General features: G+C 42.4%; 1 protein-coding gene across 1 annotated transcript; it reads left to right on the top strand.

Moving 5' to 3' along the window:
* Positions 1 to 1578: 1578 nt before the first annotated feature.
* npy8br (neuropeptide Y receptor Y8b) lies at positions 1579 to 6992 on the top strand. The gene is made up of 3 exons (XM_078250219.1): positions 1579 to 1728; positions 2170 to 2303; positions 4238 to 6992. The coding sequence occupies exon 3, from the start codon at positions 4400 to 4402 to the stop codon at positions 5507 to 5509; it is 1110 nt and encodes a 369-aa protein (XP_078106345.1). The 5' UTR covers positions 1579 to 1728; positions 2170 to 2303; positions 4238 to 4399; the 3' UTR covers positions 5510 to 6992.
* Positions 6993 to 12100: the final 5108 nt, after the last annotated feature.

Below are 12100 nucleotides of genomic sequence, written 5' to 3'. Positions count from 1 at the left end.
TGAGAGGTAATCTTCCTTTCCAGATTGCACAAGCTTCTCCGGCCACACTCGATTGGGCTGAATGCCCTTGAGCCCATCAACTTGTCACTTATCAATCATAAATAAACTGGTGGACACACTGTCAAAAAAGCCCAACAATGTCATGTCACCACAGTGCTCAGTTGTCTAGACATTGAGACACAGACATTTAAAAAATAAAGTTTTTCTCTCTCCTTCCGTCAAAACAACACCAGTTAAAAGAAAAATCAAAATGTGAGTGACAGTAGTAGAGATTGCAAGAGGGGAGAGGTACAACCGCCGTTCCATGTTTCAATATATTAAATAGTTGCTCATTCAAGGCAAAACATTCAGTCCTGTTCCCCCAATTCTTTTTCAGCATTCTGGCTTTTCTCTGAAAAATATGTGCACATATGAATTGTCTTGAGTGACTTGACACAGGTGTCTCTGTGTCAAGTAAACACCCACAGAGCTGTTGTTGTTGGTGGCAAATCACTGTTCTGCCTCTCTCTCTCTCTCTCTCTCTCTCTCTCTCTCAGACAAACAGCTATTACTGTTCTCTCGTACAGCCTCTACTTGAAACAGGAGTGTGTGGGGATGGTGTGAAGAAGCAGTTAACAATCTGTTGCACTAGCAAGAGAGGTGCAAAGAACACGTTTAAAATAGTCTGAGGTGTTATCTGCGGAGGGCTCAGGACAGGGATTCTAATCGTGATGATGTTTTTAATAGTATGGACCTTAAAGAATTATGCAATACTGCAGATGCAGAGAACCTGTGTGGTTGGCTTTGGGTATATGGGCTACAGTACATTACACATTGACGAGCGTAATGATCTTTATAGCGAAGTTAGTTTATGGCCTTGAATACATGCACATATCAATCGATGTAAATCAATAGTCATTATTAAATTGTGACAGCAGAAAATGATTTTGGATCTACTTTTCTTTTTAGATGCAGAATTAGCATCGTGGTGTTTGGGTGAAAAAATGAACTTCAATGTAAAACAAGATGATGTAGTAGTCCTCTGTGTTTGTCTACATAAAAAAAAAAAAAAACACTACTCATAAGAGCTGTTTGTACCCACAGATCCTCAGGGTGTGAAAACTTCAAATCTGTCTGAATTTCTTTAAACAGCATTGTTTCTGTTTTCCACGGCTAAATACTTCCACATCTCTATACAGTCTTGATTTAGAAAAGTTCCCCATGTGGACAGAAGAACACAATATAATATAGTTCACAGGCATCATACTGTATTTAGCCCTTTTATGGCAATCACAATAATCCTCATAGGATTTCTAAACATTGCACTCATCATAATATCAACATTACATTACAGCGACTTCTCATTGGGGAGCTAGGCTATTATGAAACCTGCCTCAATATGAGAAGGCTCAGCGTGCCCCTTTACATCAGGCTAAATGAATCATCTAATGTTACCATGAGTAAAAAAATTCAAATAACTAAATTCCCCCATTGGCCCCTGTGAGTGCGCGTGCCTGAGCGCGGGTGTACATGCGTGCGTGCGTGCGAGCAACGGAGATTTTATTATGTAACATGTCCCCAATCACATCCCTTGCCTGAGTCTGAGGCATAAGGTCGCTTTAAGAGCTATCTCAGTTCCTATCAGTGCTCCTGGCAGGACACCTCCTACCTTCTCCTCGACCAAAAACTCTTGTTGTGTCTCACCTGATGCAAAGCAGCGCTGGAAGCCTGAGGGGAAACAACATCTCGGTAAGAAACAACGGCTAATTAAAACACGGCATTTCGAGCTAGCCTGCAACTGTTTAAGGGGTGGAGGGTTTTAACTGAAAGTAGGAAAGACATGTTTCCTATAAGGTCGGTTATTTTGTATTTTTATGACATGCGACGACAAAGCTCTAACGACTCTAATATTTCAGTTTCAGTAGCCTAACATTTTTTTCTTTATGGGGTTCTGTCTGTGTAACGTTAGGGAGTTTTAACAATCTTATCACACGCGCTGGTATTTTTGAATTCCCTGTGCTGTCAGGCGAGCTAATTCTGATGTGATTTGTAGTTTTCTTCTTACTTACTGGCCAGCCTGTTCTCCTTAGGGGGATGCTAAAAGTGTAGGTAGCGCGGTTTAGTGGACGTTTAGGTGGAAATGAGTGATGTCCTGTCCCCCCCTCGCCCCCCCCCTCCTCCTCCTGACAGGAGAGCAGCCAGCACGCTCTGTGGTACACTGGAGGACAGAGGAGTCTCTTCCACCTGTCCGGAGCCGAGAGAGTCCGCGTCAGACACGCAGTTGCAGACAGACGGTGGATCCAGGACAGCTGCAGAGACCCAGGGTACAGTAGCCACTATGACACTTTCTCATCCCTTCATGTGGTTTTCATCCGCCCGTGAGTGATGCCTATAATCATTTTCGCATGATAAAATCCAGACTTGTGTGATGTCAAAGTAGATTAGCGAGGTGACCGAACGATGTCAGATACGGATTTAAAATCTAATTTACAACCATCCCACTTCTGATACTAATCTCTCTCTCTCCCCCCCCTCCCTGACCTCAATGATTTCTTTGTCTGGTTATTTATTTAAAAATATTTATATATATATATATATATATATATATATATATATATATATATATATATATATATTTATATATGCAGATAATCTGTCACATTAATTAGTAAGTCTCATGTCAAATATTAATAATGTCCTTATTACATTTCATTGTGACACTCTTTGGACAGCAGACGCAACACAAAGCAATGCATCACTTTAAAATGTCCAAATTCTGCCATAAATGATTAGCATGAAGGCTACAGAATGGGTGTGATATGCGGGCCACGTATATTGGAGAAATTCAGCCAGGTTTAGTCAGGTTAATATCCAGAAGGGGTTAAATTATCCAGACGCCAAGACAAAAAAAAAACTGTACCACAAAGGAAATCAAGTGGTATTCCCGTACTTAGCTCCAGGTACCAAGTGTCCAAGTGTTTACTTTTGTTATGATTAGTCTTTGTTTGTAATCACCACAGATTAAAGAGCACAGTATAATAGGACCTTTCTGCTCATACTAGAGACCTCCACAAGCAATTAATGTCCTGCCTGTCAATATTTGTCATCGTTAAGGAGTCCTCAATTAAAAATGATAAATCCTGTAGATTGTTATTCTATTAGCATAGCTGTGTTCATTTCTGAAGATTTGAGCCAAGGGGCAAAACATCCCGGTTAATCAGTACTGTTTTTCACTGCTACGCGAGCACGCATGCACACACACACACACACACACACACACACACACACACACACACACACACACACACACACACACACACACACACACACACACACACACACACACACACAAATATGCATGCACGTACACATCCACAGACACACACACACACACACACACACACACACACACAGACACACACACACACACACACACACACACACACACACACACACACACACTACTAAGGTTCTTGGTCTTGGTGTAATACAATTGTATTTCTGTTCTTTTTTCCAGTACATTAATTTGTTGGAGATTGTAAGGACCACATGTGCTTTAGAATCTATTGTGAATGCTCAGCGACAACGAGAGGTGTCTGTTCTTTATGGACAGAAACAGAATAAATTCCCGCTGTCAAAAGGGGAGAAAACAGTGAGAGGGAATGATTGTCCCTGAAGGAGCAGTCATTATCACATTATTGTGATGGAAATTCAAATCAGCATGCCATTATAGCGATGCCAAGAAGTCTGGATCTGTGCTGTTTTCTTGATGGCATGCTATCAGCACATCATTTCACTCTCATAGCCGGTCCTTGAGGAGATAGAAAATCAGCCTCATGATATCTTCATATTATACCAGCATTGATAATTCCCTTCATACGTCTCTGTTTTTGTCATACTGAATCCACTGCCAGTGTGTGCAAAGATGAAACTGAACCACTAAACATAACATAAAGACACTTGTGCGATTACATTCAGAAGCACTGTGATTTAAAAAAAAACAACCCTGCAAGCAAGAGAATCAGTTTCTGCCACATATTCTTATTTAAAAGTAGTAACCGTCTAATGATGGAATTAGTTTTTTCAGCAAGTTAGGGTCAATTTCCTTGCATGCTGCAGTTTTCATCGGAGCTGCATTACAATTTGAGTGATAAACCAACCTCTTAATATCTCAAGAGCTCCTAACTTTAGAAATACACTTTTCATGACTGGAAATTTGTACAAGGTCACTCATTTCATTTTTTCCCCTTGTTTTCAGGCAGCAAGTAAACTTCGTTGTAAAGACTGCCGAAGATTAAGGATGAGGCAAAGCTGTAAGGAAATGCAAATGTTATTCATGAAGTAATTACAGCAGGTGTGACACAACAAATTAGTTCCATTAAGCCCCCTCGGCTTTTGAAGTGAGCCCAGGAAAGCTGCCATGGAGCTGCAGCACAACACCAACCACAACCAAGCCTTGTGGAAAGAGATACCGTGGGATTTCACCGACGAGTGCTCCCTCTCAGTGAGTGGCAACACTTTTCTCATCATTGCTTACAGTACAGTTATGGCAGTAGGTCTCATTGGGAATTCTTGCCTGGTGTTTGTCATCACACGGCACAAGGAGATGCGCAACGTCACCAACATCTTCATCGCCAACCTGTCCTGCTCTGACATCCTCATGTGCGTTGTGTGCCTGCCAGTGACTATTATTTACACACTGATGGACCGCTGGATCCTAGGAGACGTCCTGTGTAAGCTCACGCCGTTCATCGAGTGCATATCGGTCACTGTTTCCATCTTCTCCCTCGTCCTCATCGCCATGGAGCGCTACCAGCTCATTGTCCACCCGACAGGATGGAAGCCCATGGTGGGCCAGTCCTACATGGCCGTGGCTGTCACCTGGATTGTTGCCTGCCTGATCTCGGCGCCTTTCCTCTCGTACAGCGTACTCACCTTGCCTTTCCAGAACCTGAGTCTCCCCTTCCCGGTCAGCGACCACCTTGTGTGCATGGAGCTGTGGCCGTCAGTTCAAGAGCGGCGAGCTTACACCACCTCCCTGCTGGTCTTCCAGTACTTGCTCCCTCTCGCCCTCATCATGATCTGCTACCTGCACGTCTACCTGCGCCTCAGGAGGCGGAAGGACATGGTGGAGCGCGGCAGGAACACCACTCAAAAGAAAACCAAGGGCGCCACCAGGATCAACGCCATGTTGTTCTCCATAGTGGTGGCGTTTGCCCTCTCCTGGCTCCCTCTCACCGTCTTCAACGCGGTGTTCGACTGGAACCACGAGGCCATCCCGTCCTGCGGCCATGACGTCATCTTCTCAGCCTGCCACCTCACGGCCATGGCCTCCACCTGCGTCAACCCCATCATCTATGGTTTCCTCAACAGCAATTTCCAGAAACAGGTGAAGTCTGCCCTGTTGCGCTGTCGCTGCTGGGGGGTGACAGAGAGTTACGAGAGCGTCCCGCTCTCCACCGTCAGCACAGAAGTCACCAAGGGGTCAATCTTGAGTAATGGGTCTATGAGCATGAGCATTAGGTCCTAAGCCTTTTCAGTGAAAGACAAAGAGACTACTGGGGCTTCTTCAGTCTTCATTGTGTCATCCTTTGGAGTTTTTTATTTTAATTTTATTTTTTGCTTTGTTGCGTCCAAAAGCGAGGTTGACATTTACAAAGTTATAAACCTCACAGCACAGCAGTCCAGAGAGAGCCCATTGAAGAGACTTTACCAGCACGGGCCAACGCCCTCGCTTCAGTATGAGTTAGCATGTAAGAGGAAGTAGATAACACATTGATGGTGCAAAGGTTGGACAAGTTTAAGTATTGTAGGGCGAGTGAAGGCACTTTACATGAGCACTTTTACAACTCTGTATAGTCCATTCCTCATGTGCTGTGGGCACATGCAAATCTGGTAAATCTGTCATGTTTTTTTTTTTTTTCTGAAGCACTGGGATCTACTCAGAAGTCACGTTTCACTGAATATCAGCTGTGTAAGGTTTGCTTTTCACACTGTTACCTGCTTTAAATGTGAATGTGAAAACTGAAAGGACAAAAAGGTTGGGGCACTGCAAATGTTCTTTTCAATTTTGCTGTTTTATATATAATAGTATTGATAAAAAAAAAAAAAAAGAGAGAGATTGTAAACTTTGATGTGTTAATGATTATCAACAGATTAGCTCATTACATAACTGAAGGAGAGAACATTAGTGCATTAAATGTGACTCCAGGCGTTCACTGAGACAATTTACTGGCATCATCTTAATGCATTTATCATTACCTAAAATCACCACAAACAATGTAATGATCTTTTACAGAGAACCTTGGCAAGAGCTATATACATTTCATGCTGTCCGCCAAGGTCTGCGCTGCAGTGTGTTGTGCAAGTGGGGTGTTTTTTTCTTTTTCTCATAAAATGTGCCATTTAACAACCATATATCAAGACGTCCAAGAAGCAGTAAAGCACTTAGTCAGAGCGGGGTTCTTCTGCTGTAAATAGCATTGCTAAATACATGTATGGCCTGTAAAATGTATAGCTTATGGTGTGGTGGGGGGAGAGCACTGTGTAGTATAGCAGATATCTCCTAGGAAACCTGTTGTAAGTCACTTCTCTTTGTGGTATTGAACTAAATTAAAACATCTACTATCATCTTTAATGATAACGTCCATGTTGCAATATTTGAATTTTGACAGTTTGATGTTCAATTCTTGCACTGCATTTGTTGTTGTTGTTGTTGTGGTTGTTGTTGTTGTTGCTTTCCGAGTGTGCACAGAATAGATTTTTCTGCCACCTTGAAGGTCAATTCATCCATTCATCATTTTCAGCTTTTAGCAGATAATTGATCGGTCCTATGTCCCTAAGTCTCCCATTAAAGGCTTCAAATGGTACACCGAGACCAGATTGCACGTTTCCGCTTGAGGTAGCAGTGTGAAGTTAGTGTGGGATCCTAATCCTGGTTTGTGGTGTACAGAAAAAGAAAATCAAAAAAACAGTCAATTGTTGCAAAATCGTTGTTTCTTCCTGAGGTCAAATTCAGTGTGCTGCCTCTGTGTGCATTATTTAGGGGTACGTCTGATAGCACGACACATTTTAGCTGTGCATGTAGTGTTGAATAAATCAGTGTTGTGTTTGGTGCCTTAGATGTTAAAACAGCATGGGGAGGGTAAAAAAACTGTATGAGAGATCAATGGGAGTTGTGCTAAATATTCATGCTGTGGTGACGCATGTTAACCGTTATACTTTTATCCGTCTCAAAGATGAAGTATATCAACCAAGAGTAAAAGAAAGGGTGAGATTGTTGCTGCCTTTAAGCTTTGGTGTTTTTAATGTCAGGAGGTCAAGTGTAGCATGTTTTTACACCTCACAGAAAGCCAAATCTGTTTTATTCTGAAGGCATCTCACACAACCTAGTCTAGCTTTGCTACACCCTCTTCCAAAGCGCGCTGAAGGAGGGTCTGGCTACTCCACATAGCATTCGGGGATGGGAGGGTGCTCTGGTTTATTAGCATTTCTTTAAACCAATCAGAATCGTCATGGGCGGTGCTAAACTCCGCACAGAGCCGCTGCAAAATAGCAAGGGGGTAAGCTTCGCTTCAGAGCTTGAACCTCCTATGGCGCCATTTTGAAAGCGATCACCCGACGTTAGCATTCCATTGACTGCCATTCATTTTGACGTCACTTTGACAGCGAATAACTTTACATTTGAAGCGTTTAAAGACTGTATTTGTCCATTGTTGTGTAATGTATAAAAGGCTCCATTACCTTGTACCTCACGTTATGGCTCCGTAGCAGACGTTTTTGTAAAAATAGGCTAACGATTGTGTCATAACCACGCGACTTACTGTCACACAGTAGAGGAATTACCGTATAGTACAGGAGAAGCTCGCAGACAGTTTCGACTTACATTAGCTGTTTACGTTTTATTACTAATGTTAACTAGCATTTTAGTTAGCAATAATTAGCCTGTGTCCATGTTATCTCCTTACATATACCTACGCTCTCCGTCTCTGCAAGAATGGGAATGATTGAGATTTCTCTTGGCACAGCTACCAGAAGACTTCCAACTTTCAGACAGGTTGCTCACGTCACATTTACGTCGTCTCTCTCAGTTGGAGGCTGCGCAGTAACGCTCAGCGCTCACCGGAAAAGTGCTTCTAATGGCCTTCACTGGTCTCCGTCCAGAGCAACGGGATCTGTTGGTCCATTCTTATATACTGTCTATGCAAAATAGTCGTGCGAGAGAAAACTCAGATTGGACAGATAGTCTAGCTAGCTGTGTCAATTTAACAGGCAGAGATCTGAAGAGCAGTTAACCATAGTACTCATACATCCGCCGGAGTTTAAATTTCAACACAAAGAAAGCGGAAGGAAACGGAAAATACATGCATCCGGCGGAATTTCCTGTCACATCGGTGCAATCCCGGAAGTGGAACACGAAGGATATAGACTACACACAACCTAACAAACTGTTGTCCAAGAGTAATTTAGCCCATAAGAGAGCTCTCAGAGGTCCTTGTCGGCATAATTGACAGTGTGCTTCCGCTGCCTTTGTCTGAGCTGACCTTTACAGACTGTCAACCCCCTCTCTTATCCAACAGTTCCTTCCTCTCCTCTGTCTTTCCTTTAAAAAAAACACCATCAGCAGCGTTGATTTTGTCTGGAAGAAAGGACCCAAGATGCCGGAGGTGCTGTCGTACTCCTGCGACACTTAACAACGAGTGGAACTCAAATGATGCCATTTTAAATTGTTACCCAAGTAACTGCTAAGGGGCCTGGGCACTGAAATGAAGTTGAGCTGGAGGTAAACACTTAATCAGTCCACAGGACCAGACTCTCCTTGTCAGTGGAGCAGTTCCAGAAAGATTAGCATCATGGCTCTCTGCGTTTTCATTTAGAGCGATTCTCATATGAGAAAACTCTCCAGATCGCAGGAACAGCATGAACTACATAGTTGGCGAGAGATTTCCTCAAGCTGTTGTTTTGAGCATTGAAATTCTCTTCTGTTTTTCTTGCCTGCCGTGCTAGGAAGAGGGCATAATTCACCCTGTTTTTGCCTTGTCCCCATATCAATTGTTAGAATAATAGCTTTCAATGCTTTCCATTGCTTTGTAGAAAGCTCTTCAAGATCAAAATGTTAAAAGACGTGTACAGTATTCACAGGATCTACAGCATAAAGTGCATCTGCAGGGTCCACACCGAGCGTAAGGAATTAAATTATAACTTTTATAAAAGGGTCACAACTTAGATGTGATACAAAAGGACTTTTCAAAATCTTGTGTGATGAGGTCAGACAAAGCCATTGTTTGTGGTGATTTCAATATAATTCACATATGCCGCATTATAATAGTGCTTATTCAACAGCAAATATGTAACTGGAGCCAGGTGATGGCTATAAAGCATAAATAAAGGAATCTGGGAGACAGCTGTCTGAAGGTAAAAAAAACAATCCGCCTACCAGCACCTCTAAAGCTCACTAATTAGCTAACACATAGCCTACTGTATATCTCATTTGTTAAAGCCAAAGAGAGGCGGAGTCCCTCCCCTTCCAGTGGACCCCATGGAACCTTATTTCGGAAAAAAAATATGCACGGTAGTGAATTTGAAGAGTCAAATAATTTTAGAATTGAGTCATGAATTACACATATGATGTACATCAATTCAAAAAGATAACATTGCAACTTCAGAAAGTCACAGTTTGTCTTAGGGCTCCTGCACACTGCCTGCGTGGCGTGAGCGTGGCGTTTCTGTTGCGTGTCAGCTGCGTGGCATTTTCTGTCTTTGCACACCAGAAACGTGTCTGACACGGCGCTGCTGCTGCTGCTGCTAGCCTTGTCTGTACACATGCATGTTTCCCATTTCCAAGACTCAAGCAGTAGTATACGTCATGTTAAACATAAATATAGACTGATTTGATTACAGCAAAGACACCGTCGGCAGTATTGACGGCAAAATAGGCTACAGAATATTTCATTCTGTATTGACAGGTGCAATATTTGAAAATCGATAATTATTTATTATCATTTTTTTAAAATTACATTTATATTTGCATTTATGTCAAACATCAAAACATCAAAATGTCATTTATTAAATGTATAGAGAACTATAGCCAAGGGAAAGGCCTATCTGCGTCCTAAAGACTTAAAGAGGGTGATCAATGCCTTCATTACTTCACAACTTGACTACTGTAATTCTTTGTATATGGGTTTAGACCAGCCATCTATTCAACGCCTGCAGCAACTAAAAAACAAACAAAAAAGAGGGACCACATTACACCTGTGTTGCGCTCCCTCCACTGACTACCTGTTCACTACAGGATTGATTTCAAAATCTTACTGTTAAAGGTCCCATGGCATGAAAATTTCACTTTATGAGGTTTTTTAACATTAATATGCGTTCCCCCAGCCTGCCTATGGTCCCCCAGTGGCTGGAAATGGCGATAGGTGTAAACCGAGCCCTGGGTATCCTGCTCCGCTTTTGAGAAAATGAAAGCTCAGATGGGCCGATCTGGACTCTTCCAGAGTCTCCTCCTCCCCTTTCTCTGCTTTGCCCGCACAGAGAATTTGGCCCGCCCATGAGAAACGAGCGAAGCATGGCAGTTGGTCAAGGCCACACCACCACCCTCCACCTTGCCCCCCCTCTCTCCTCTTCAATAGCATTTAAAGCTACAGACACAGAAATGGCACGTCCTAAGGAAAGCTCATTGTGGGACTAGCTCTACTGGCTGTAATTCTGCACCACGACTGAATATCGGGAAAGAGACTTCAGATACAGTATTAGGGGACCACTAAGGCCTATATAAAAGCATCCAAAAAGCAGCATGTCATAGGACCTTTAACTTTTGAATCTATCCAAGGACTGGCGTCGCCTTACCTGACCGAGCTCCTTCATGCTCACACTCCAGCAAGAATGCTGAGATCAGCCAATCTGCTCCTCTTGGATGTGCCAAAAACCAGGCTCATAACCAGAGGTGACCGAGCCTTTGCTGTAGCCGCCCATAACTTGTGGAACAGTTTACCATTTCATATTAGAACCGGCCCTACTCTCGAACACTTCAAATCACTGTTAAAAACACTTTTTTTTTTTTTGGGCCTTTCCTTCCAGTTAAGGAACAATATTATTACCTTTTATTTGTTTATTATTTTCCTTTATTCAGTTGTATTATAGTTGTTTTTTGTTTCTTGTAAAGCACTTTGGTCAACCCAGTTGTTTTTAAGACGTGCTATATAAATAAATTGACATTGACATTGTCCTTGTGCACCTTTGAGCCCTTGTGAGAAGGAACTAATATTTTTGTTCCAGCAGATGAAAAGGTCAGAGGGAGTTGGACTGCTGCCTGCGGAATCCTAACCATGGCAATATATATGCTAACGTATGTAGGGCGCATTGAAACTGACAGGTAGCTCATCTTAGGGTCAAACACATAGATAAACTCAGTCGATATTTCCTTCCTTTCCTTTTTCTATTCAATTGTCCTAATTGTTCCGCCTTGGATCAGGCGCTTGCTCATTTATCAGATTTGTGAGGAAGGGTTTGTTTCAGGGAGCATTTCCTGCTTTTGACACGTTTATTAGTTTTGATATCGACATAACAGCATGAATTTTGTGTCAGCCCGCTTATGAGCCCGACCTGGGTTGCTCACATGTATTCCCCCGAGATGAATTCAAGACAAATCAGTCCTGCGTGTCTCCGCTTTTGAAATAAATGTAGAATCGTATACTGGAAGATATTTCTGGGCCTCAATCTCGTCTTCTGTAGAATTAATAACACACACACACGCACACACACACACACACACACACACGCACACACAGAGTTTTGTCTTGCATAACACAAGCACACTTGACAACCAGGAATAGAAACCCCTAATTGGTGTCAGCCAGTTTTTCTCAGGATTGGTTTCAGTGGTTGGTTGGTTGCATGCATGTGCCGTCTTTACAAAAAAATATAGATAGATAGATAGATAGATAGATAGATAGATAGATAGATAGATAGATAGATAGATATAGATATTTTTCAACAGATGGACAAGAAATGATTTCCTCTCTACAATCTTTTCTAGCAATTTAGGATTTGGCCTCTGCGTCTGACCTTCCATTTTCTTTGATCAGAAGAAGAAGGGGTAAATCACAGACTATACTTT

This window comes from Sander vitreus, chromosome 5, assembly GCF_031162955.1.
Source record: "Sander vitreus isolate 19-12246 chromosome 5, sanVit1, whole genome shotgun sequence".
Taxonomy (NCBI): Eukaryota; Metazoa; Chordata; class Actinopteri; order Perciformes; family Percidae; genus Sander; species Sander vitreus.
The sequence above is the reverse complement of the archived record's forward strand: the minus strand, read 5'-3'. Positions and strand labels throughout refer to the sequence as shown.